General features: G+C 40.0%; 1 protein-coding gene across 1 annotated transcript in view; it reads right to left on the reverse strand.

Annotated features, from left to right (window-relative positions):
• The window catches only part of LOC109882231 (substance-P receptor-like), a 35712-nt gene that overhangs the window by 9696 nt on the left and 3465 nt on the right, over positions 1-22551 (reverse strand). The window contains exons 2-4 of the mRNA XM_020474332.2: positions 14711-14905; positions 4144-4294; positions 845-1041 (exon numbers count right to left, since the gene is read on the reverse strand). Coding sequence (XP_020329921.2) covers positions 845-1041; positions 4144-4294; positions 14711-14905 — 543 coding nt within the window. The remainder of the gene's footprint in view (positions 1-844; positions 1042-4143; positions 4295-14710; positions 14906-22551) is intronic.

The raw sequence follows: 22551 nt of genomic DNA on the forward strand, positions 1-22551 counted from the left end.
AATCCAAACCTGACATAGGTCTGGATTGAAATCTTTGTATGCCTCAGCGAATACTACATTAAAGTCTGCAAAAACACTACAGTGAATATTATAGTATTCCTCCCACAGTACACACTATATAATTTTTTCATGCGGGCTTGTCAATATCAGATCAAATAAAAATCATAATAGTCATCATCATAGTATTACGTTCAAGCATATCATACTTTTATGTTTCTACTTTACATACATACATATTCATGATCTAGCTCTCAAAATCTGCAGTAGACAAACCAGTTTACATCTATAGGTTTACCAAATGTTTAAGTGATCATCAGTCAAATTAAGTAATAGTCAAATGTTTTCAAAATAGAAGAGAATCATATCAAAAGTAATGTGAGCATTGCATTGTGAAAGGCAATTACTTTATATGAAAATGTATTGCAACGTCAAACATATATTTCTAGATGAAACACTGATTAAGTTTGGTGAAGACAATGACTATGATTTCGTGTATTTAGAGTTTTGAAACAACTGCCTTTTGGATGATCTGTTTTGAGTTTTGTACCACACAATTGTGAAAATTGCACCAAAGTGACAAAACTGAAACAAGTCATATTATAGCAAGCTGTTGTTGTTCATGCAGGAATTCATTTTTTTTCCATTTTGCCTTCACCACACAAGTAAAGGTTATGAGTAATATGTGATGAATGTTCCTCAACATATAAATAATGCAGTGAATCAATAATCTACCTAATAAAAAACAGGTAAGAGAATTGTAAACCATTTTAATTGACCCATTGTGTGTGTGTGTGCCTGCATGCGTGCCTAGGTGCCTGTGTGTGTTCCTCTGTAGTGTACCTACCTGTCGTTGAGACAGCAGTAGATGATTGGGTTGTACATGGTGGAGCTCATGGCCAGCCACATGACAGCCAGGTAGACTTGTTGGATGTAGAGCGTCTCAAACAGGAGGGGGAAGAACAGATGGAGCAGGAAGTACACGTGGTAGGGCAGCCAGCAGATAGCAAACGTGCACACCACCACGATCATCATCTTCACCACCTATCACAGACAGAGACACAGATCAACCGCAGGATTGGGGTTCATTCAAATTCTAATGACAGAGATCCTATTAAATTAGTTCTGTAATTCCGAGTTCGATTCAGTCATTTCAGGAGGCATTTCCATGGTATACATGGCACTTCTCCATTGTTGAATCAAAATGTAATTTTAGATTGTGGGGTCAAGACAACAGGAAATAAAGTGGAATAGGGTATGCGTGAGAGACATAAGAAAGTTCTCCCTGGCTGGACCTGGAGGTGATGAAGCCAAGTTGTTCAAGTTTTTCTCCCAAATTACACCATGTTCTCTATAAAGTGCGCTGACTTTGACAAGGGCTCATACAATTGTGCTTTTTTCGAACATTGGGCAAACTATCAGAGTTGGGATGCCTCTGTAAATGCAGCCATAGAGGTATACAGCTAGCCCCATAAACTCCACATACTCTTACTGATAATTCACTTGGGTCATTTTGATGTACAGTAGCTAGCAGAGCATGTACACAATAGGTTACCATGATGTAAACCCATGCATACTTACTGTACTCAATTCTGACATAGTCTAATATTTCCCAGAGCCCCACAGTAAATATTTACCCTACAATACCCCTGATTTGTTAGTGTACAGATATATGATCTTAATTTGAGCCAGTTGGCTACAGCAGGAAAATAATCCTGCAGCAACAGGAAATGTGAATTATTATGTGGATTATAATTAATGGACATAAAAATTAAAAACTCAAATACACTACAAGTTTCAAATGTCCTGCAACAGGGTGATCAATGAAGATCCTACTGTACCTTGCATCCATGATATAATACTATGGTCAACGCTTTTTATTTAAACCTAGTGTTACTGTATGGTACCTTGTGGTTAGGGTTAGGTTAGGGTTAGTGTTAGGGTTAGGGTGAGCTGGGCTGGTGTAACCCAGGGTTACTGTGCTGTACCTTTAATTATAGTGTGCTGCACCTTTTATTATCGTGTGCTGCACCTTTTATTATAGTGTGCTGTACCTTTTATTATAGTGTGCTGCACCTTTTATTATAGTGTGCTGTACCTTTTATTATAGTGTGCTGCACCTTTTATTATAGTGTGCTGCACCTTTTATTATGGTGTGCTGTACCTTTTATTATAGTGTACTGCACCTTTTATTATAGTGTGCTGCACCTTTTATTATAGTGTACTGCACCTTTTATTATAGTGTGCTGCACCTTTTATTATAGTGTGCTGCACCTTTTATTATAGTGTGCTGTACCTTTTATTATAGTGTGCTGCACCTTTTATTATAGTGTGCTGCACATTTTATTATAGTGTGCTGTACCTTTTATTATAGTGTGCTGTACCTTTTAATTATAGTGTGCTGTACCTTTTATTATAGTGTGCTGCACCGTTTATTATAGTGTGCCTCACCTTTTATTATAGTGTGCTGCACCTTTTATTATAGTGTGCTGTACCTTTTATTATAGTGTGCTGCACCGTTTATTATAGTGTGCCTCACCTTTTATTATAGTGTGCTGCACCTTTTATTATAGTGTGCTGCACATTTTATTATAGTGTGCTGTACCTTTTATTATAGTGTGCTGTACCTTTTAATTATAGTGTGCTGTACCTTTTATTATAGTGTGCTGCACCTTTTATTATGGTGTGCTGCACCTTTTATTATAGTGTGCTGCACTTTTTATTATAGTGTGCTGCACCTTTTATTATAGTGTGCTGCACCATTTATTATAGTGTGCCTCACCTTTTATTATAGTGTGCTGCACCGTTTATTATAGTGTGCTGCACCTTTTATTATAGTGTGCTGCACCGTTTATTATAGTGTGCTGCACCTTTTATTATGGTGTGCTGCACCTTTTATTATAGTGTGCTGCACTTTTTATTATAGTGTGCTGCACCTTTTATTATAGTGTGCTGCACCATTTATTATAGTGTGCCTCACCTTTTATTATAGTGTGCTGCACCGTTTATTATAGTGTGCTGCACCTTTTATTATAGTGTGCTGTACCTTTTATTATAGTGTGCTGTACCTTTTATTATGGTGTGCTGCACATTTTATTATAGTGTGCTGCACCATTTATTATAGTGTGCCTCACCTTTTATTATAGTGTGCTGCACATTTTATTATAGTGTGCTGCACCTTTTATTATAGTGTGCTGTACCTTTTATTATAGTGTGCTGCACTTTTTATTATAGTGTGCTGCACCTTTTATTATAGTGTGCTGCACCATTTATTATAGTGTGCCTCACCTTTTATTATAGTGTGCTGCACATTTTATTATAGTGTGCTGCACCTTTTATTATAGTGTGCTGTACCTTTTATTATAGTGTGCTGTACCTTTTATTATGGTGTGCTGCACATTTTATTATAGTGTGCTGTACCTTTTATTATAGTGTGCTGCACCTTTTATTATAGTGTGCTGTACCTTTTATTATAGTGTGCTGTACCTTTTATTATGGTGTGCTGCACCTTTTATTATAGTGTGCTGCACATTTTATTATAGTGTGCTGTACCTTTTATTATAGTGTGCTGCACCTTTTATTATGGTGTGCTGCACCTTTTATTATAGTGTGCTGCACTTTTTATTATAGTGTGCTGCACCTTTTATTATAGTGTGCTGCACCGTTTATTATAGTGTGCCTCACCTTTTATTATAGTGTGCTGCACCGTTTATTATAGTGTGCCTCACCTTTTATTATAGTGTGCTGCACCTTTTATTATAGTGTGTTGTACCTTTTATTATAGTGTGCTGCACCGTTTATTATAGTGTGCCTCACCTTTTATTATAGTGTGCTGCACCTTTTATTATAGTGTGCCTCACCTTTTATTATAGTGTGCTGCACCTTTTATTATAGTGTGCTGCACCTTTTATTATAGTGTGCCTCACCTTTTATTATAGTGTGCTGCACCTTTTATTATAGTGTGTTGTACCTTTTATTATAGTGTGCTGCACCGTTTATTATAGTGTGCCTCACCGTTTATTATAGTGTGCTGTACCTTTTATTATAGTGTGCTGCACCTTTTATTATAGTGTGCCTCACCTTTTATTATAGTGTGCTGCACCTTTTATTATAGTGTGCTGCACCTTTTATTATAGTGTGCTGTACCTTGCGTTTGGCAGTGAGCTGCTCTTTGTAGCGGTCAGAGGAGTCTCCAGGTATGTTACTGGCCCAGAGAGTGAGGCCCACCACCAGATAGGCACAGCCCATCACCAGTAGAGGCAGGAAGTAGATCAGCACTGTCACGCACATGTAGTACCTACAGGGCACGACAGGGAGGGGAAGACAAGATCAGCATGCAGCACTGCTACATTTGTACCTACAGGAAAGGGGAAGAAGATCGGCACAGTCACACACACATACAGATAACCTCATATAAATATCTTGGAATTTTAATTGATGACGGCCTCTCTTTTAAATTGCATATTCAACAACTTACAAAACAATTGAAGCTGAATTTGGGATTTTATTTTAGGAATAAGGACTGTTTTTCTTTTGAAGCCAGAAGGAGGCTAGTATCAGCTACATTTATGCCTTTACTAGACTATGGGGATATTTTATATACAGTGGGGCAAATAAGAAGTGTGATGACAATTACAGGCCTCTCTCATCTTTTTAAGTGGGAGAACTTGAGAACTTGAGAACTTGAGCACAATTGGTGGCTGACTAAATACTTTTTTGCCCCACTGTATGAATGCTTCCGCTCAGTGTTTGAGATCAATAGACACCCTTTACCATGGCACTTTGAGATTTATTTTAAACTGCAAAACCCTTACGCACAACTGCACTTTGTATACCAGGGTTGGCTGGCCTTCTCTAGTCACTCATAGACTCAGGCACTGGTATACTTTTATTTTCAAAGCCATTTTGGGTTTACTACCTTTTTATTTGGGCATTTTTATTGTTCAGAAATGTGGTGGGTACTCTCTTCGTTCGCTGGACTTTATCCTGCTAACTGTTCCAAATGTCCGAACTGAATTTGGTAAAAGGGCTTTTATGTACTCTGCACCATCGTCTTGGAACGCCTTACAAAATACTTTTAAACTGGAAGAACCTATTGGTATTTTTAAATCACTGATGAATGATCTTGAGACTGATTCCCTGACCTGTCAATGTTTTTAATTGGCTGTGTTTGATTTTGTTATACTCTTGTGAATTCTATGGTTTTTACTAGATTACTTGTAGTTTTTCATGTTTGTCTGTAATTTTTGTAATGACTTGGTGCTGTTTATCTTGGCCAGCACGCTCTTGAAAAAGAGATTTTAAATCTCAATGAGCCATTCCTGGTTAAATAAAGGTTAAATTAAAATAAATAAAAAAATAAAAACTGCCAAAATAATGGAAACACTTTACTAAATGATGAATAGAAAATATATTGAAAGCAGGTGCTTCCACACAGGTGTGGTTCCTGAGTTGATTCAGCAATTTGATGATTTGATGAGCATGATAGCGTTGTAAACCATATGCCATGGCCGTCTCAGTCACCAGATCTCAACCCAATTTAACACTTATGGGACATCCTGGAGTGGTGCCTGAGACAGCGTTTTCCACCACTATCATTAAAACACTAAATTATAGAACTTATCATGGAAGAATCCCTACAATAGAGTTTCCCAAACGTGGTGCACGTTCTTGTTTAGGCCCTAGCAATACAAAGCTGATTCAAATAATCAACAAACCATCACTCTTTGATTATTTCAATCAGATGTGTGGTGCTAGGGTGAAAACCAAAACGTGCACCTCTTTGGGAAACACTGATCTATGCCAAGGTACATTGAAGCTGTTCTGGGTCATGATGTCACAATGCCATATTAATACACTTTGTGTTGATGTTTCCTTTATTTTGGATGTTACTTGTAAACAACAGGGAGCTGGAAGAAAAGAGGAGACAGGGAGGACATCAGTGAACGATGACATAAGAGTCAAAAAAAGGGATCAGGTAGGTGTGTGGGTTCGAATGGGATACTTATCAGGTGTTATCAGTATCTTTACGCCAGGTGCAACAGTAATAGGGTATGAATAAGGGCCTCCTTATCGAGCAAACATGTCTAATACAACTATTCTGAGAACATTTTTCTATATTTACATGGCAAAGGAACTAACTCCCCCCATAATTAACTTTCCAATAATAAATAACAAATTAAGACAGCTCAGATTCAGTTAATATGAGTTAATGGCTTGGTTATCAGACACAGTAGCCGGTCTCTCCTCCCCAGAGACTTTCATGGAAGTCTGTGTGTTTTTTATTTATTTTTAAACAAGGAAAATTCGGACAATTATTATAATCAGATAGAATGCCCAGGAGGACAGAGACACAACACCAGACTTCAGGCCCTCATACCGGCCTACTGAGCAAAATGCAGGTGCACCAGAGGATCAAACCTGGCACACACAGTACACAAGGCATAAGAAATGAGTCCAAAGAGAGAGCAGCTGCAATTCAACCAATTGACTTTAAGGCTTATCTTTTTTTTTGCATCAATGGTTTTCCTCCCCAAAAGCTCTGTTGTACCTTTTTGTTCTCTAGTGATGCATGCAGTGCTTTAGTTTTTTGGATATAAAAGGTAAGACGACTGTGGAAAGCATCTGTTTGTGTTTGCTGAGGAACCAAATATTCAAGGTATACTTCCCGAATTGTGTCAGTGAAGCCGTTTATCCACTTCCCTAGAGTCTGATAAACTCGTGGACACCATTTTTTTAAATCTCTGTGTCCAGTATGAAGGAAGTTATAGGTAGTTTCGCAAATCAATGCTAACTAGCATTATCTCAATGACTGGAAGTCAACAATAGTTAGCAATTGCGCTAACACAACATAGCAACTTCCTCAGAGAGAGACATAAAAATGGTATCCACGAATTTATCTGACTCTGGGGAAGTAGATAAAGGGCACTGCCAACATCTTGAAATATCCCTTTAATGGCATTCACAGTCTGTTTGTTACCAGTGATTATTACAGTGAAATGTTTGGGAGCTGCATGATAGAGTACAGGCAGCAAATTGGTAATGGGTGGGCTCCTGTACAGACTTCCACTGACTTTTTTGTCTGAGATGTGTGAAATTAACGGTCACAGCTCCCTAATACTTGCTTTTTGTAAATAATATGATAGGAGGAGGGAAATGAATTCAATGCAAAGGAGAACACAGAGGAGCAACATCGCGAGACTGCTGGTAACACGTGTGAAACAGACCATGCAGACCAGGGCAGGGTTTGGAGTTTGAGAAGTATATGAGAGAAGTTAAACAATCTTCCTTACTTGTTCATTTTCTTGGTTCGAGGCAAATGTCTTAGTAAACAACCTTGTTAAAGAGATAAACTGATGTTATTTTAGTCAAAAACAACTTTATATCGAAGAAGTGCCTTTGATTTGATGGCCTGACCACATGCAGTTCGTCGTGAGACAACCGTTAGACCCGAAGATGTGTTTCTGCACATGAGCTTAGCAAGCCAATGACGCCATGACATCGCCTACAAGTGTGATTGGGGATTTCTATTGGAGAAGCCGGAGAAGCCGTTTTCTGCCTATCTTCATACTGCACTGTCTTTGGAGAACAGGTAGGCAGTACTTCCTCAGATAAAGTCTTGTTTTATAGTAAAGAGAAATATAAAAGCAACATGTAAATTGTTGGTCCCATGTTTCATGAGCTGAAATAAAAGATCCCTGAAATTGTCCGTATGCACAAAAAGCTTATTTCGCTCAAATTCTGTGAACACATTTGTTTGCTTCCCTGTTAGTGATGAAACTGTGGGTTTGCACAACCAAATCATTTTTGCAGAAACCGTCTCAGAGAAGCTCATCTACGTGCTTGTCGTCCTCACCAGGGTCTTCACCTGACTGCAGTTCGGCGTTGTAAACAACTTCGATTTCCACTGTACAGAGCAGACAGCGTGTATGGCGTTGTGTGGGCGAGCAGTTTGCTGATGTCAACGTTGTGAACAAAGTGCCCCATGGTGGCGGTGGGGTTATGGTATGGGCAGGCATAAGCTACGGAGCACGAACAAATTGCATTTTATCTTTGGCAATCTGAGTGCACAGAGAGACCATGACACAATCCTGAGGCCCGTTGTCGTGCCATTCATCCGCCACCATCACCTTATGTTTCAGCATGAAAATGCACGGCCCTATGTCGCAAGGATCTGTACACAATTCCTGGAAGTTGGAAAGGTCCTAGTTCTTCCATGGCCTGAAAACTCACCAGACATGTCACCCATTTCCCACCAATATCCAGCAACTTCACACAGCCATTAAAGAGGAGTGGAACAACATTCCACAGGCCACGTTCAACAGCCTGATCAACCTTATGCGAAGGAGACTCTATGCATGTTGCACTGATCCATAGATTAGGGCCGAATGAATTTATTCCAATTGACTGATTTCCTTATATGAACTGTAGTTCAGTAAAATCTTTGAAATTGTTGCATGTTGTGTTTATATCTTTGTTCAGTGTATTTGTAACAACAGAGAAACCAATAACAACAGTGCCATATTTTCATCCCTCTCTCTCAACATGAAAGAATTCTCAAATCGCACCCTATTCCCTATATGGTGCACTACATAGGGAATAGGGTGCCATTTGCGACGCAATCTGAGGGACTTCCAAATACGGACACATAGAAAGAATGTGTATATCAGACCAGCTTTTCCATTCTTACCTCACTGTGACTCTGTCAGCAAAGCATGTGTTTAATTTCCCTGACAGTTTTCAGGGTTGTTGTTGTCACTAGGATAACTATTTTCTTCAGGGGAATATTTCAAAAGGTAGCAGGGCTTGTCAGTGTGTTGTGTTTTGGCAGGCTGAGGATCTGACTGTTTGCAGGTCCTTATCAGGGTCACTTCACTTGGAGACTGTGAGTCAGACAGCATTTTAGTATTTTGCAACACCCATCACAAGCAGCTGAAGATATCATATGTCGTCGACGCACTCATGCAGACACACTCGCCAGGCAGACCCATGCATTGACACACAGACATGCTATAGACATACACAGAGAAACACACAGAAATGCATGCACACAAACTGGCAAACACGTACAGTTACACACATACACTAGTAGAAAAAAAGGCGCTATTTACAACCTAAAAGGTTTCTTCAGCTGTCTCAATTGGACAACACTTTGAAGAACCATTTTTGGTTCCAAGTAGAACCATTTTGGTTCCAGGTAGAACCCTTTCTGGTTCAATGTTGAACACAGGAGGTTGGTGGCACCTTAATTGGGAAGGATGGACTCGTGGTAATGGTTGGAGCTAAATAAATGGAATGGTATTAAACACATGGTTTCCATGTGTTCGATGCCATTCCATTTGCTCCATTCCAGCATTTATTATGAGCAGTCCTCCCCTCAGCAGCCTCCTCTGATGTAGAACCCTTTCGACATGGATCCCAAAAGGGTTCTACCTGGGTTCTACCTGGAAGTGTGAAGATGTAAGATCTTTTAGCCAGTTTGCTACAGCAAGAAAATAATCCTGCAGACACAGGAAATGTGAATTATTATGAGGCTTATAATTATTGGACATCTTTGTAGGGGTTGATACATATTTCATAAGGGGAAATTAAGTCTGAGATTTCAAAGTGGAAATTAGAAACTTCTGAAGTTCTCCTGCAACAAGGTGATCAAATTAAGATCCTACAAATGAAGATGCTTAAACACACACACACACACACACACACACACACACACACACATACACACACACACACATACACACACACACACACACACACACACACACACACACGCACAGTTTGGTGGGAGTTTGTAGAAAAATGTACATTTGGTTATAAAAACTATTGTCCGTCTAAAGAACTGTCAGTACTTCCAGGAGAGCCTGTTGTGGGTATAAGGCAATTTACAAAAATCAGTGCGGCCTTGAGCAAACTTCCCCGGAATACGTAATGAGCCCGGTGGCTGCCTGCATCCTGCCTCTCCTCTCCCATCTTCTCATCTCCTCTCCTCTCCTCCTCTCGTCCCCTCTCCTCTCTCTCTCCCCCATCCTCTCGTCTCCCTTGAGCCTCCTGCCCCCTGCCTCCTGCTCGCTGGGCTAGCAGAAAAGAGAAGTGAGTGTCTGTCACCTAACTGTCACAGCACAGTTATCAATAAACATCCTGCCAAATAAAGTCACACTGGGAGGAATGATACATCAACTTTACAGTTTACAGTTACACCCAGCACATCAAGGTCCAATAGCCCATCCAGAAAATATTCACCATGTACAGTACTTGCTGCTCATTAATTTTCTGTCTTCTCTTCCTGCCTGACTGTCCAGCCAAGCTCTAGACTGGATCTCAACATTTGTCTGTGTTCTGTTGCGCCATGTGTGGGCCGCTGTTGCTGTTCTTTTGACATTGCTGGGAGAAGAGAATGAAGCCTGGGCGTCTGCAGAGGGAGATCAATGTAGTGGCTGAGGTAACATGACACCCTGCACAATGCTGCTGGTTTACTGGCATAGGTCAAAGACAAGCTTTTTAGGTACCCAATTTAGGGGACGGGGGGGGAACAGAGAGAACGGGGTGTTCTTGTGCAGGATGGTCTGTGTGTGTCACTTTGTGTGTGTCTTTTTCCCTTTCTCTATTACTCACCCTCTCTTCCCCTCTCTCTCTCTCTCTCTCTCTCAATGTGTGTGTGTGTGGGGGGGGGCACTGTGTGTCTATCGCTCTGTATATTAGTGTGTGTATAGAAAAGGTCTGTGCACAGCTGTGTATGCGGCTGTGCTCAAACCCGCACACGGGCATGTGTGAAGGTCCAGCGTACTTGTCTGAGTGTGTGATCATACTGTTGGAAACTAAATCTTCTGTAAGTTTGTGACGTTGCTATTTATACCCTCCCCGTGGCCTTACTCCCTAATTCCTGCTCACTGAGAGGGGGCCATAGCGACGGTGGCAGAGGGGCAGCATACACACACACAACCACACACTCACACCATCCCACACATTGCTTGGACTGGAGGGTCAGCCATAATCAAATGTGTCAATTACAGCAGCGGACGGGCTGGCTGAATTACAACCACACCAAAGCTCCGCTCACTTAGCCCTCGTGTGTCAGTGATTACAGTTTCATTGAAAAAGTAATAAGTGCCACAGCGATTCCTACATGAACATTCTAATTGCCATCGTGCTATTTATGACAAATGGTCACAATGTGGAAGGGTGGGAGCCTGGACAGCCAGGCATTTGGAGACAAAGAGAGCAACCCTAAAATGCTGTGGTGTTGATGTGCTGAGAGCAGAGGGGCTGCTGTTGATCAGATCAGAGCTGGAGGCTGTGCGTTTATCAGCTCACTGGATGGCGGAAGGTAACGACTGCAGTCAAACAAATACATTAAGGGCCACAGGGGTGGGGAGCACTTTCCCACTGTTAAAGTAAATATGCCTTACGCGTGCTAGAATCATTCCTCGAATCTCCAGGTCTCAGGTCTCTCTCTTTGTCACTCTCTCTCTCTCTCTCGCACTCTCTACCTCTACAGTGTGGCCCTCAGAGGATTTCAACCTTCAGCTGAAGCTGCCATACACCTTCATGGCTTTTACACACACACACACACACACACACACACACACACACACACACACACACACACACACACACACACACACACACACACACACACACACACACACACACACACACACACACACACACACACACACTGTAATACATTTTCACAGCAGTGGCGGTCGGTGACATTTACAATTAGGGAGGACGATTCATTTTTGTTATGAGCATGGCCTTATTTCTATTACATTATATTGGATGACTGTCATTCATATTCCATTTACCCAGCTCAATGTTACATCGATGGGTTTAGGCTAGTACATGATACTCAAATGTTCCCTATACCCATCATGAGTTGCTACAGCCTAGCCTATGAATGAACGTTTACAACGTAGATGCACAGGTCGAAAGAACATTTTTAGTAATCAAGGTGACAGACAGTGACACATTCAATACCGCCTTGCACACTCTTGCCTGCATCTAGCTCATCTAGGCTTTAATTATTAGTCCAACAGTTGCAAACAAGAGGTTCCATTGGACAAATTCAGGTACGTTTATCCCCGTTTTATTCCGTTTGCTTACGCTTTAGAAATGTTTTTAAACAGAATAGGCGGATTTAACACACCTCTTATCACACGCAAACACAGTTCACTTTAATAGCAGCCACATACAAACAGCATGATCATTTTGCTCATTGTATAATTCCTTCACACATCTCTCTCCTCCTCTAACTTTTCCCCTTCGCTCGTGGACTTCAGTGCTCAACACATCATCTGTCTGTGACCAGGCAAAAAAAACTTTCCAAGCCAAACCTTCATATCATAACCACTAACTGCTACACACAGCCTATATAATTGTCACCATATTAGCATATTACCATATAACGTCATAGTCAACATAACTACTAGAACTAATGCATTAGTAAACCCGCTACAATCACACAGTACAGTCAGCAAGCAGTTTAGCAGTTATACCGGCGGGACCCGGTGGCAATAAATTAATAAAACCAAAAGCTTGCTAGCTAACATAGCATCCCTCTCTGTTTGAGCCGGGTGTTTGAGTAGGCTAAACTAGCAATTTGCATTCACTAGCTTAGTGAAACTGAATGTTTCTCTCTTGCTTCTCCTTAATTTTTAAAGAAATGTAATTGTTCAAAACTATTGCCTTTCTCTGAGTCACTTACTCACCACATGTTATGCACTGCAGTGCTAGCTAGCTGTAGCTTATGCTTTCAGTACTAGATTAATTGATTGACAAAATGTCAGTAAATACTGCAAGAACTCGGAAAGTTGACATAATTTCTGTCTAAGTCTATGGAAGGGGGTGAGAACCATAAGTCTCCTAATTTTTCTATTGAAGTCAACGTACCCAGAGGAGGACGGAAACTAGCTGTCCTCAGGCTACACCATGGTGCTACGCTATAGAATGCTGTTGAGGCTGCTGTAGACCTTCATTGCAAAACAGTGTGTTTTAATCAATGATATGGTGATGTAAATATATTTAGCATAGTTTTATCTAATAAGGATAACTTTTAATATTTCACTATTTTCATTTGTATGAAATTCACTGAGGAGGATGGTCCTCCCCTTCCTATTCTGAGGAGACTCCACTGCTTCACAGCTTTTAGTTTGCCGTACATTATGGGGTGAAGAGAACCAAGGAGAGCGTTGGGAAGCGGTCCCGGTGACAGACTTGCTATTCTATTCCCCACCGTACAAATCAAATACAGCATACAATTATAGGTGTGAAGTGCTAACATTAACTCCTTATATATATAAAGCACTTCACGCCTATAATTGTATTGTTCATTGAAAAGGGAAAGGGGATACCTAGTGAGTACAACTGAACGCATTCAACCCGAAATGTGTCTGCCTCATTTAACCCAACCCTCTGAATCGGGGTATGACAACCGTAATCTTTCCGTTCTATTTTGGTAACGTAAGGAAGGAAGCAATGTAGAGGAAAGGTTGGGCAGAATATCACTCAGTCAGACACGTGTCGGATGGTGTCACTTTCCTGCTTCATGTTCAACTGTGAAGCACAGCAAAACAGTGTGAAAGATGAGAGTTGAGAGCGGGGCGAATGGAAGAATGAATGCGAGAGGCTCAGATCCAATGATTCAGCAATAACATCTAAACTGCCAAAGCCCCCTACAATACAAGTAATAATCTGTTCAATATCTGGCTACCCATATTCACCTGATACTGCAGCTCAGAATGTGTCTACTGGCTTCGCAATCACACCAATAAATAATACTCTGTTCCCTTCCAACAATGTTTCGTTAAGGTTAGACACAGGGTATGTAGTCTGCATGCACTCTCAGTCCAGTCTGCGTCTCAAATGGCACCCTCATTCCCTTTATGGTGCACGACTTTCGACCAGAGCTATATGGGCCCTAGTCAAAGGTAGTGGACTATAAAGGGAAAAGGGTGCCATTTGGGATGTTCTCTCAGTCCTTTCAGTTTGTTTATTGCTTTCGATGGATGGAGCTAAGAGGATAATATGAAATCTGCCCTGTGTTTGGACAGCTAGAAGATAATGGAATTGGGCTTTTTATGTTTAACCCAAGCTGCTCTTGAGTGGAGACACAATTCGAGGAATTTGGAATCGATAGTGAAGGCAAATAAAATATTTGATCTGTTAGGCAACAGAATAGTAAACAGCAGAATGTCTTGGTCTATCTTTTATATGCTCTGCTGAAGACATGCAGAAGTCGACACAGGGGGGCCTTAACTCTCCGCTGCGTTCGATAACAGTCATCATTAGCACTGTATTTAAAACAGAGTCAAACTGCTGCTTTAATAAGCAGTGCGGGAATGGTAAACATTACATCGGCTTTAATAAATAGTGAGAGAAGAGTAAACTGGATAGTCATGTCTTCTACTGTTTACATCTGAAGTGATATTTTCCCTGCACAGGTGTACTTGATAAAAAGCTTTTGGTGTTTTTTTTTTCTTTCATCGAGAAACAGAAAAGAAACAACGCATTTTTGTTCCATGCTGCTTTTGTTTACTGGCTAGTGTATACCAACGACCCTCATGCATTTGTTCTCCATACAAAGTAATCAGGAGTGTTTAGTTTAGTGATTAGTGGAAATGCCCACGCACACGCACACAAACACACACTCTCGCTCTCTCTCTCTCTCTTTTTCTCTCTCTTACACATACACACACTTATAAAGGAAACTCACATAATTCTGTAGTCGAAGCCAGAGTATTCGGGCCACTCGATGTAGCAGATGATTCGTCCAGGCAGCTCTTCTGTCACTGAGTAGTAGTACTGAGGGAAGGCCAGGAGCAGAGCCAGCACCCAGATCACTCCCACGATCACCTTGGTCTCTGTGGACGACATACGCTGCTGCAAGGGGTGGATGATGGCCATGTACCTAGGAAAAGAGGAGAGAAAGGAGGGTCAAACACATGTTCAGGAAGATACAAGGTGAAGATCTACACATATACACACACACAGTGGTGTAAAGTATTTATTTAAAAATACCTTAAAGTACTATTTAAGCATTTTTTTCGCGGTATCTGTACTTTACATTAATATTTATATTTTTGAATACTTTTACTTTCACTTCACTACATTTCTAAAGAAAATAATGTACTTTTTACTCCATACAATTTCCCTGACACCCAAAAGTACAAGTTAAAATTTGAATGCTTTGCAGTACAGGAAAAAGGTCCAATTCACACACTTATCAAGAGAACGCCCCTGGTCATCCCTACTGCCTCTGATCTGGTGGACTCAATAAACATAAATGCTCCCTTTGTAAATGATGTCTGTGCTGGAGTTGCCCCTGGCTGTCAAAAAAAGTTATAGAAAAGGAAATTGTGCCATCTGGCTTGTTAAATATAAGCAATTGTCACACCCTGACCATAGTTTGCTTTGTATGTTTCTATGTTTTGTTTGGTCAGGGTGTGATCTGAGTGGGTATTCTATGTTGTGTGTCTAGTTTGTCTGTTTCTGTGTTTGGCCTGATATGGTTCTCAATCAGAGGCAGGTGTTAGTCATTGTCTCTGATTGGGAACCATATTTAGGTAGCCTGTTTGGTGTTGGGGTGTGTGGGTGATTGTTCCTGTCTTTGTGTTTGTTACACCAGATAGGGCTGTGTTTGGTGGTTCACGGTTTTTGTATATTGTTCTATTTTCATCTTTATTAAAGATGTATCTAAATAACCACGTTGTGTTTTGGTCTGCCTCTCCTTCAACAGAAGAATCCCGTGACAGCAATTTGATGTATAGTTTTTACTTTTACTCAAGTATGACAATTGAGTACTTTTTCCACCACTGTACTTACTTTTAGACTTTTACTCTAGTACTATTTTACTGGGTTACTTTCACTTTTACTTGAGTCATTTTAAATTAAGGTATCTTTACTATTACTCAATTATGACAATTGAGTATTTTTTTCCGCCTCTGCGCGCACACACACACACACACACACACACACACACACACACACACACACACACACACACACACACACACACACACACACAAATTGATCAAACTAAAACAAATGTTTTATTCTTCCCCTCTGCATCAGGGTCAATATCAATGTGCATGTTGCAATCCTCCCCTGTCTCAATTTAGTTTGAGTCATAGACTGTATGCCTTTGAAAGAGTAAAAGCTTATCCTCATCTTCTTAGAATTAAGGGTGACTCGAGGAACCCTGGAGATTCTCAAGAAACACTGGAGTTCGACAAGGAACCATTGCAGTCAATGGGTTTATATTTGAAATGTTGGTTAATTAAGGGGTTATTTGAGGAACCTTCAATGTAGCAAGAGTTTTTTTGAGCACTTTGAATGTATTTTTCTGTTGAAATTTGTTACGCTGCCAGACTCAGAAGATGGAAAATATGTGGTATTCGGGATGGCTTTAGGGAATAGCTTGCAACTTGTAAACAATGACCCATTCCTATGAGTACTATTCTAACACTAATGTCGAATAATACATTATATACTGTAATACAGTTGAAGTCAGAACTTTACATGCACCTTAGCCAAATACATTTAAACTCAGTTTTTCACTATTCCTGACATTTAAATGTTCCCTGTCTTAGGTCAGTTAGGATCACCATTTTATTTTAAGAATTTGAAATGTCAGAATAATAGTAGAGAGAATTATTTATTTTCAGCTTTTATTTCTTTCATCACATTCCCAGTGGGTCAGAAGTTTACATTCACTCAATTACTATTTGGTAGCATTGCCTTTAAATTGTTTAACTTGGGTCAAACGTTTCAGGTAGACTTCCACAAGCTTCCCACAAAAGTTGGGTGAATTTTGGCCCATTCCTCATGACAGAGCTGGTGTAACTGAGTCAGGTTTGTAGGCCTCCTTGCTCGCACATGCTTTTTCAGTTCTGCCCACACATTTTCTATAGGATTTAGGTCAGGGCTTTGTGACGGCCACTCCAATACCTTGACTTTGTTGTCCTTAAGCCATTTTGCCACAGCTTTGGAAGTATGCTTGGGGTCATTGTCCATTTGGAAGACCCATTTGCGATCAAGCTTTAACTCCCTGACTGATGTCTTGGGATGTTGCTTCAATATATCCACATAATTTGTGGATATAGATACTTTGTACCTGTTTCCTCCAGCATCTTCACAAGGTCCTTTGCTGTTGTTCTGGGATTGATTGGCACTTTTCGCACCAAAGTACATTCAACTCTAGGAGACAACGTGTCTCCTTCCTGAGCGGTATGATGGGTGCGTGGTCCAATGGTGTTTATACTTGCGTACTATTGCTTGGAAAGATGAATGTGGTGCCTTCAGGCGTTTGGAAATTGCTCCCAAGGATGAACCAGACTTATGGAGGTCTACATTTTTTTCTGAGGTCAAGCAGAGGCACTGAGTTTGAAGGTATGCCTTGAAATACATCCACGGGAACACCTCCAATTGACTCAACTTATGTCAATTAGCCTATCAGAAGCTTCTAAAGCCATGACATCATTTTCTGGAATTTTCCAAGCTGTTTAAAGGCACAGTGAACTTAGTGTATGTAAACTTCTGACCCACTGGAATTGTGATACAGTGAATTATAAGTGAAATAATCTGTCTGTAAACAATTGTTGGAAAAATGACTTGTGTCACGCATGTCCTAACCGACTTGACAAAACTATAGCTTGTTAACAAGACATTTTTGGAGTGGTTGAAAAACAAGTTTTAATGACTCCAACCTAAGTGTATGTAAACTTCTACGTACAGTTGAAGTCAGAAGTTTACATACACTTAGGTTGGAGTCATTAAAACTTGTTTTTCAACCACTCCACAAATTTATTTGAGCAAGTCTTTATTCATATTAAAAATCAGATTTATAGAATTTTCCATGTGGTCTATGTTAAAGGACACTTAATTTAATATAACAGGCTTTTAAAATTCAATATTTGTCACCACAATTTCTTCCAGGGGTTGGAACTGAATTATTTTCCATGTTTCATTCTGAACAGAACCATTATTTTTTTCATTACGTTCCACTGTTCCGACCAAAACAATAACATTCTGAACTGGTTCAAACAATTCCTTTTTAAACCTCTGAAATATATTTTTTTACATTTAGCTCGAAATTAACTTACTTCACCAATCAGTGCGGATAGAGCAGCTTGCTGGGTAAGCGATTGAATCTGTATAAGAAAGTCGATAACTGCATGGTTTAATCATAATGAAAGACAAAACAAACACTGTGCTGCCAGTCAGTGTAGGGTGTGAGATGCAGCTGAAATTTTGAGGGTGAGAGAGAACGAGAGAGGATGGAGGAAGCTTAACTTGAAGTGCTGGGGCATTTTGTTATGACATGCATTATCTGAATTAGGCCCACAGAATTATACATACGGAGGAGCGGATTCTATGGAGGAACTTTTAATGTCTTTGAACTTTTGAGTCGGTTTAATGTTGGACCAGAGCAAATGACAAGCTTGTGTGTGCAGAGCAGCACTAGAATTAAAAACGTCTTACATTTTTGTAGTTAATATATCCAATGTGAAATCCTATCCTTAACAAGCATTTAAAAAGTAAATCCATTCTTCTCCATGTAGCCCTTTCCTGCAGTCAAATTACCTAGTGGCTTCATGGGTGGGATGTTATTCATATGTATCATAATTTCATTATTAATCAACGTTATGTTATTTGTTATATTTCAGCTCTCTTCGATGTATATAAAGTGTAATATTGGGATGCAAACTCAAAATGCAATACATTTCAATTATATATTTGACATGGTACAGGTGTCGTCTTTTTTAAGCCCATAAGCATGTGTGTGAGGTGTATACTTTTGTTTCAAAGTAGATTTGTTTAAGACTACCAAGAAACACTCTGTGTGATCCTGATTTAGCCCATTGCAGTAAAAGGTGTCTCCCTAATTTCTGAATTATGCTTGTAACATAGTCAGTAGTCTACAGTATCCTATGCTTCAGAAGGGAGGGGCAGGTAGTCTACACACACAAACACACCCACTGGAAAAGATTTCCAGCTGGCAGGCAGATGCTGGAATAAGTTTCTAAGTGACACAGTGAGGGCTTGCATGGGTGCTTTGTTGTGATTTTTGTGGGACTGGAAAAAAATGCCTTGAATGTAAAATAATGTAACCAGTTCCCATGCTTTTAAAATAACGTTCTGTTCCAGAACACTATGGATCACTTTTGTTTTCAGTTTGGGTTCTGTTCCTCAAATAATTTCGTTATTTCCGGTTTTCGGTTCTGTTCCCTGAACCGGTTCCAACCTTTTTATTTCTACCCCAAATATCAAAGGCACATAATTAGTGAAATAACCCTTTAGTCCTAGTCCCAAATTACATCCTATTCCCTATATAGGACCAGTGACTGTTCAAAAGTAGTGCACTATATGGAATAGGTTGCAATTTGGCATGCAACCCCAAGCAAGATATCTAACACTGTGACAGGATCGTGTCAAGCAGCACTTGAGAGTTCAATGTATTTAACTTTCAAATTTAATCAACATCTTAATCCACCTAATAGCCCCATTTCATCTTCTATTTGGACATTCTCCCAATAATCTTTGATTTCAAACGTTCTCTGTAGTCGAACACAACTATCTGTCACATCTTGACTATCTGCTATACCTGTCTCATTCCATGAGCACACGGCTCTTGGAATCTTGTTTCAAGTGATACTCACAATGCTGCTTTTCCATGGTATGGGTTTAGTTTAGCTGTGTTTCTGACAACACTCTTTGAAAAGTATATAGAGGCCTGGCTTACAGGGCTTGTGTGGGTTAGCTGCTGGTGACTGATGCCAGCTTGTTTTCTGTTCACCACCTGCATACAAATGCATAGATTTACATACTGTATGTTCACATGAACACACAGCAAACACACAACCCCTGTATTTCTCTTTATTTTGTATAACCTTACAACAACAGCATGGAATCACGGTTTTGGGAATCCTTTTGTAATTTTTTTAAACTATAAATTCAGTCTGTTTTCTGGATCTACTGTTTGCCCGGAGTGTCGGCGGCATCCCTCTTTGTCTCACTTTCTTTCAAACCTGTTTTACACCTCACTTACTTTCTCGGGTTTTCAACCTGGCTTTGTTGCGAATGTCTCTGGGCAATATCAGACCCCACTGGAAGATGGTATAAATCAGGTACGGGCAACTGGGGCCCGCGGCCCCTCTTTTGAAGAACCTCGGTTAAATTCCCCCCCCCCAAAAAAAAAAAACTCAGTCGGAGTATCATTTTACTGTTGCGAGTTAGAATAGTTGAATACACAAGGTGCAATTTCAAAATGTGGTTTTGCATAAGCAGTTTTTCGTTTGTCATGTCAGTCGCTGATAGTCACTCAATTAGCCCATGTCAGCTAACATTTTTTAGGTTGGTAAATTAGTCAAGCCAGCTATCTAAACTCATAGTAATAATTTTCGAATTGCCGCCCATTGATTTTGTTAGTCACTCTCACTCAGATATAATATGAAAAACTGCAAACATGTCTCTCCACCCTGTGGCAAAATGTATAGAATTTCAACAGTGGCCCCTCATGATGAGTTCAGATTTTGTGACCCACACCCCCATCACAGTTGCCTGTCCCTGGTATAAATGAATGAGAGAGGCACAGGTCTAATGATCCAGCAATGACATCTAAACCACCAAAGGCACTTAATACATAAGGAATAATCCAATAAAGACAACAGGCAGATGCTCTGTCCGGGTGCTCTCTTGCTCTATAAGTCTTTAAGGTATAGGCTCCTTCTACAGAGGTGCCAACACAATATTTAACCTTCCCGCGTGCAGTGTTTTTCTGTTTTGAATTGTTTTGGTTTGAAGGCTGAAATTGGATCAGGAATCTATTTCCCAGCTCATTGTGCTCTTAGGGGGTACTGTTGTTTTGCTGAAGATTACATAAAATCCCCATCAACAGTTGGGAGGAAATGAGCCCGGTGGCAGACCTGGGTTGAAATACTATTTGAAATCATTCAAATATGTTGAGTGTTTGTTGTTGCCGGTTCCAAATAGGTGGGGTTTACAGTATTGGGACTATACAGTGGTCAATTAAGCAGCATGGTCAATTAAGCACAGATAAAGTCATTGAAATGATTTCAAATAGTATTTGAACCCAGGTCTGACGGGTGAGAGAGGTAATGCTGATTGATAGAGAAGATTTCTATTCCTGCCGGAGACATATACTATATATATATATATATATATATATATATATATATATATATATATATATATATATATATATATATATATATATATATGTGCAGCAGTCCAACGTTGCCAAGCATTGTGTGTGTGTGTTTGTTTGTGTGCCCTACCCTGCGTTCATTGCTCCAGCAGTCAGCACTTCCCGCTGGACTCCAGCCATAGACAACCTAAATCTAATGCTACCCACAGCCCACATCCCACAGCCCACAACCTAAACCACTGAAGACAGAGATTTGAAGCAATATATCCTTAATTATTATAATCCAATACACACACACTGCCGTTCAAAAGTTTGGGGTCACTTAGAAATGTCCTTGTTTTGAAAGAAAGGCAAATTTTTAGTCCATTAAAATAACATCACATTGATCAGAAATACAGTGTAGACATTGTTGATGTTGTAAATGACTATTTTAGCTGGAAACTGCAGTTTTTTTAATGGAATATTTACATAGGCGTGCAGAGGCCCATTATCAGCAACCATCACTCCTGTGTCCAATGGCACATTGTGTTAACTAATCCAAGTTTATCATTTTAAAAGGCTAATTGATCATTACAAAACCCTTTTTCAATTATGTTAGCACAGCTGAAAACTGGTGTTCTGATTAAAGAAGCAATAATACTGTCCTTCTCTAGACTAGTTGAGTATCTGGAGCATCAGCATTTGTTGGTTCGATTACAGGCTCAAAATAGCTAGAAAAAAAAAAATATCTGAAACTCGTCATTCCATGTGAGAAATTGCCAAGAAACTGAAGATCTCGTACAACGCTGTGTACTACTCCCTTCACAGAACAGCGCAAATTGGCTCTAACCAGAATAGAAAGAGGAGTGGGAGGCCCCGGTGCACAACTGAGCAAGAGTACAAGTACATTTGAGTGTCTAGTTTGAGAAACAGATGCCTTACAAGTCCTCAACTGGCAGCTTCATTAAATAGTACCTGCAAAACACCAGTCTCAATGTCAACAGTGAAGAGGCGACTCCGGGATGCTAGCCTTCCTATAGAACATTTGTGGGTAAAACTGAAAAAGCGTGTGCGAGCAAGGAGACCTACAAACCTGACTCAGTTACACCAGCTCTGCCAGGAGGAATGGGCCAAAATTCACCCAATTTATTGTGGGAAGCTTGTGAAAGGCTACCTGAAACGTTTGACCCAAATTAAACAATATAAAGGCAATGCTACCAAATACTAATTGAGTGTATGTAAACTTCTGACCCACTGGGAATGTGATGAAATAAAAGCTGAAATAAATCCTTCTCTCTACTATTATTCTGACATTTCACATTTTTTAAATATAGTGGTGATCCTAACTGACCTAAGACAGGCAACATTTACTGGGATTAAATGTCAGGAATTGTGAAAAACTGAGTTTA

The sequence above is a fragment of the Oncorhynchus kisutch genome, linkage group LG3 (genome assembly GCF_002021735.2).
Source record: "Oncorhynchus kisutch isolate 150728-3 linkage group LG3, Okis_V2, whole genome shotgun sequence".
Taxonomy (NCBI): Eukaryota; Metazoa; Chordata; class Actinopteri; order Salmoniformes; family Salmonidae; genus Oncorhynchus; species Oncorhynchus kisutch.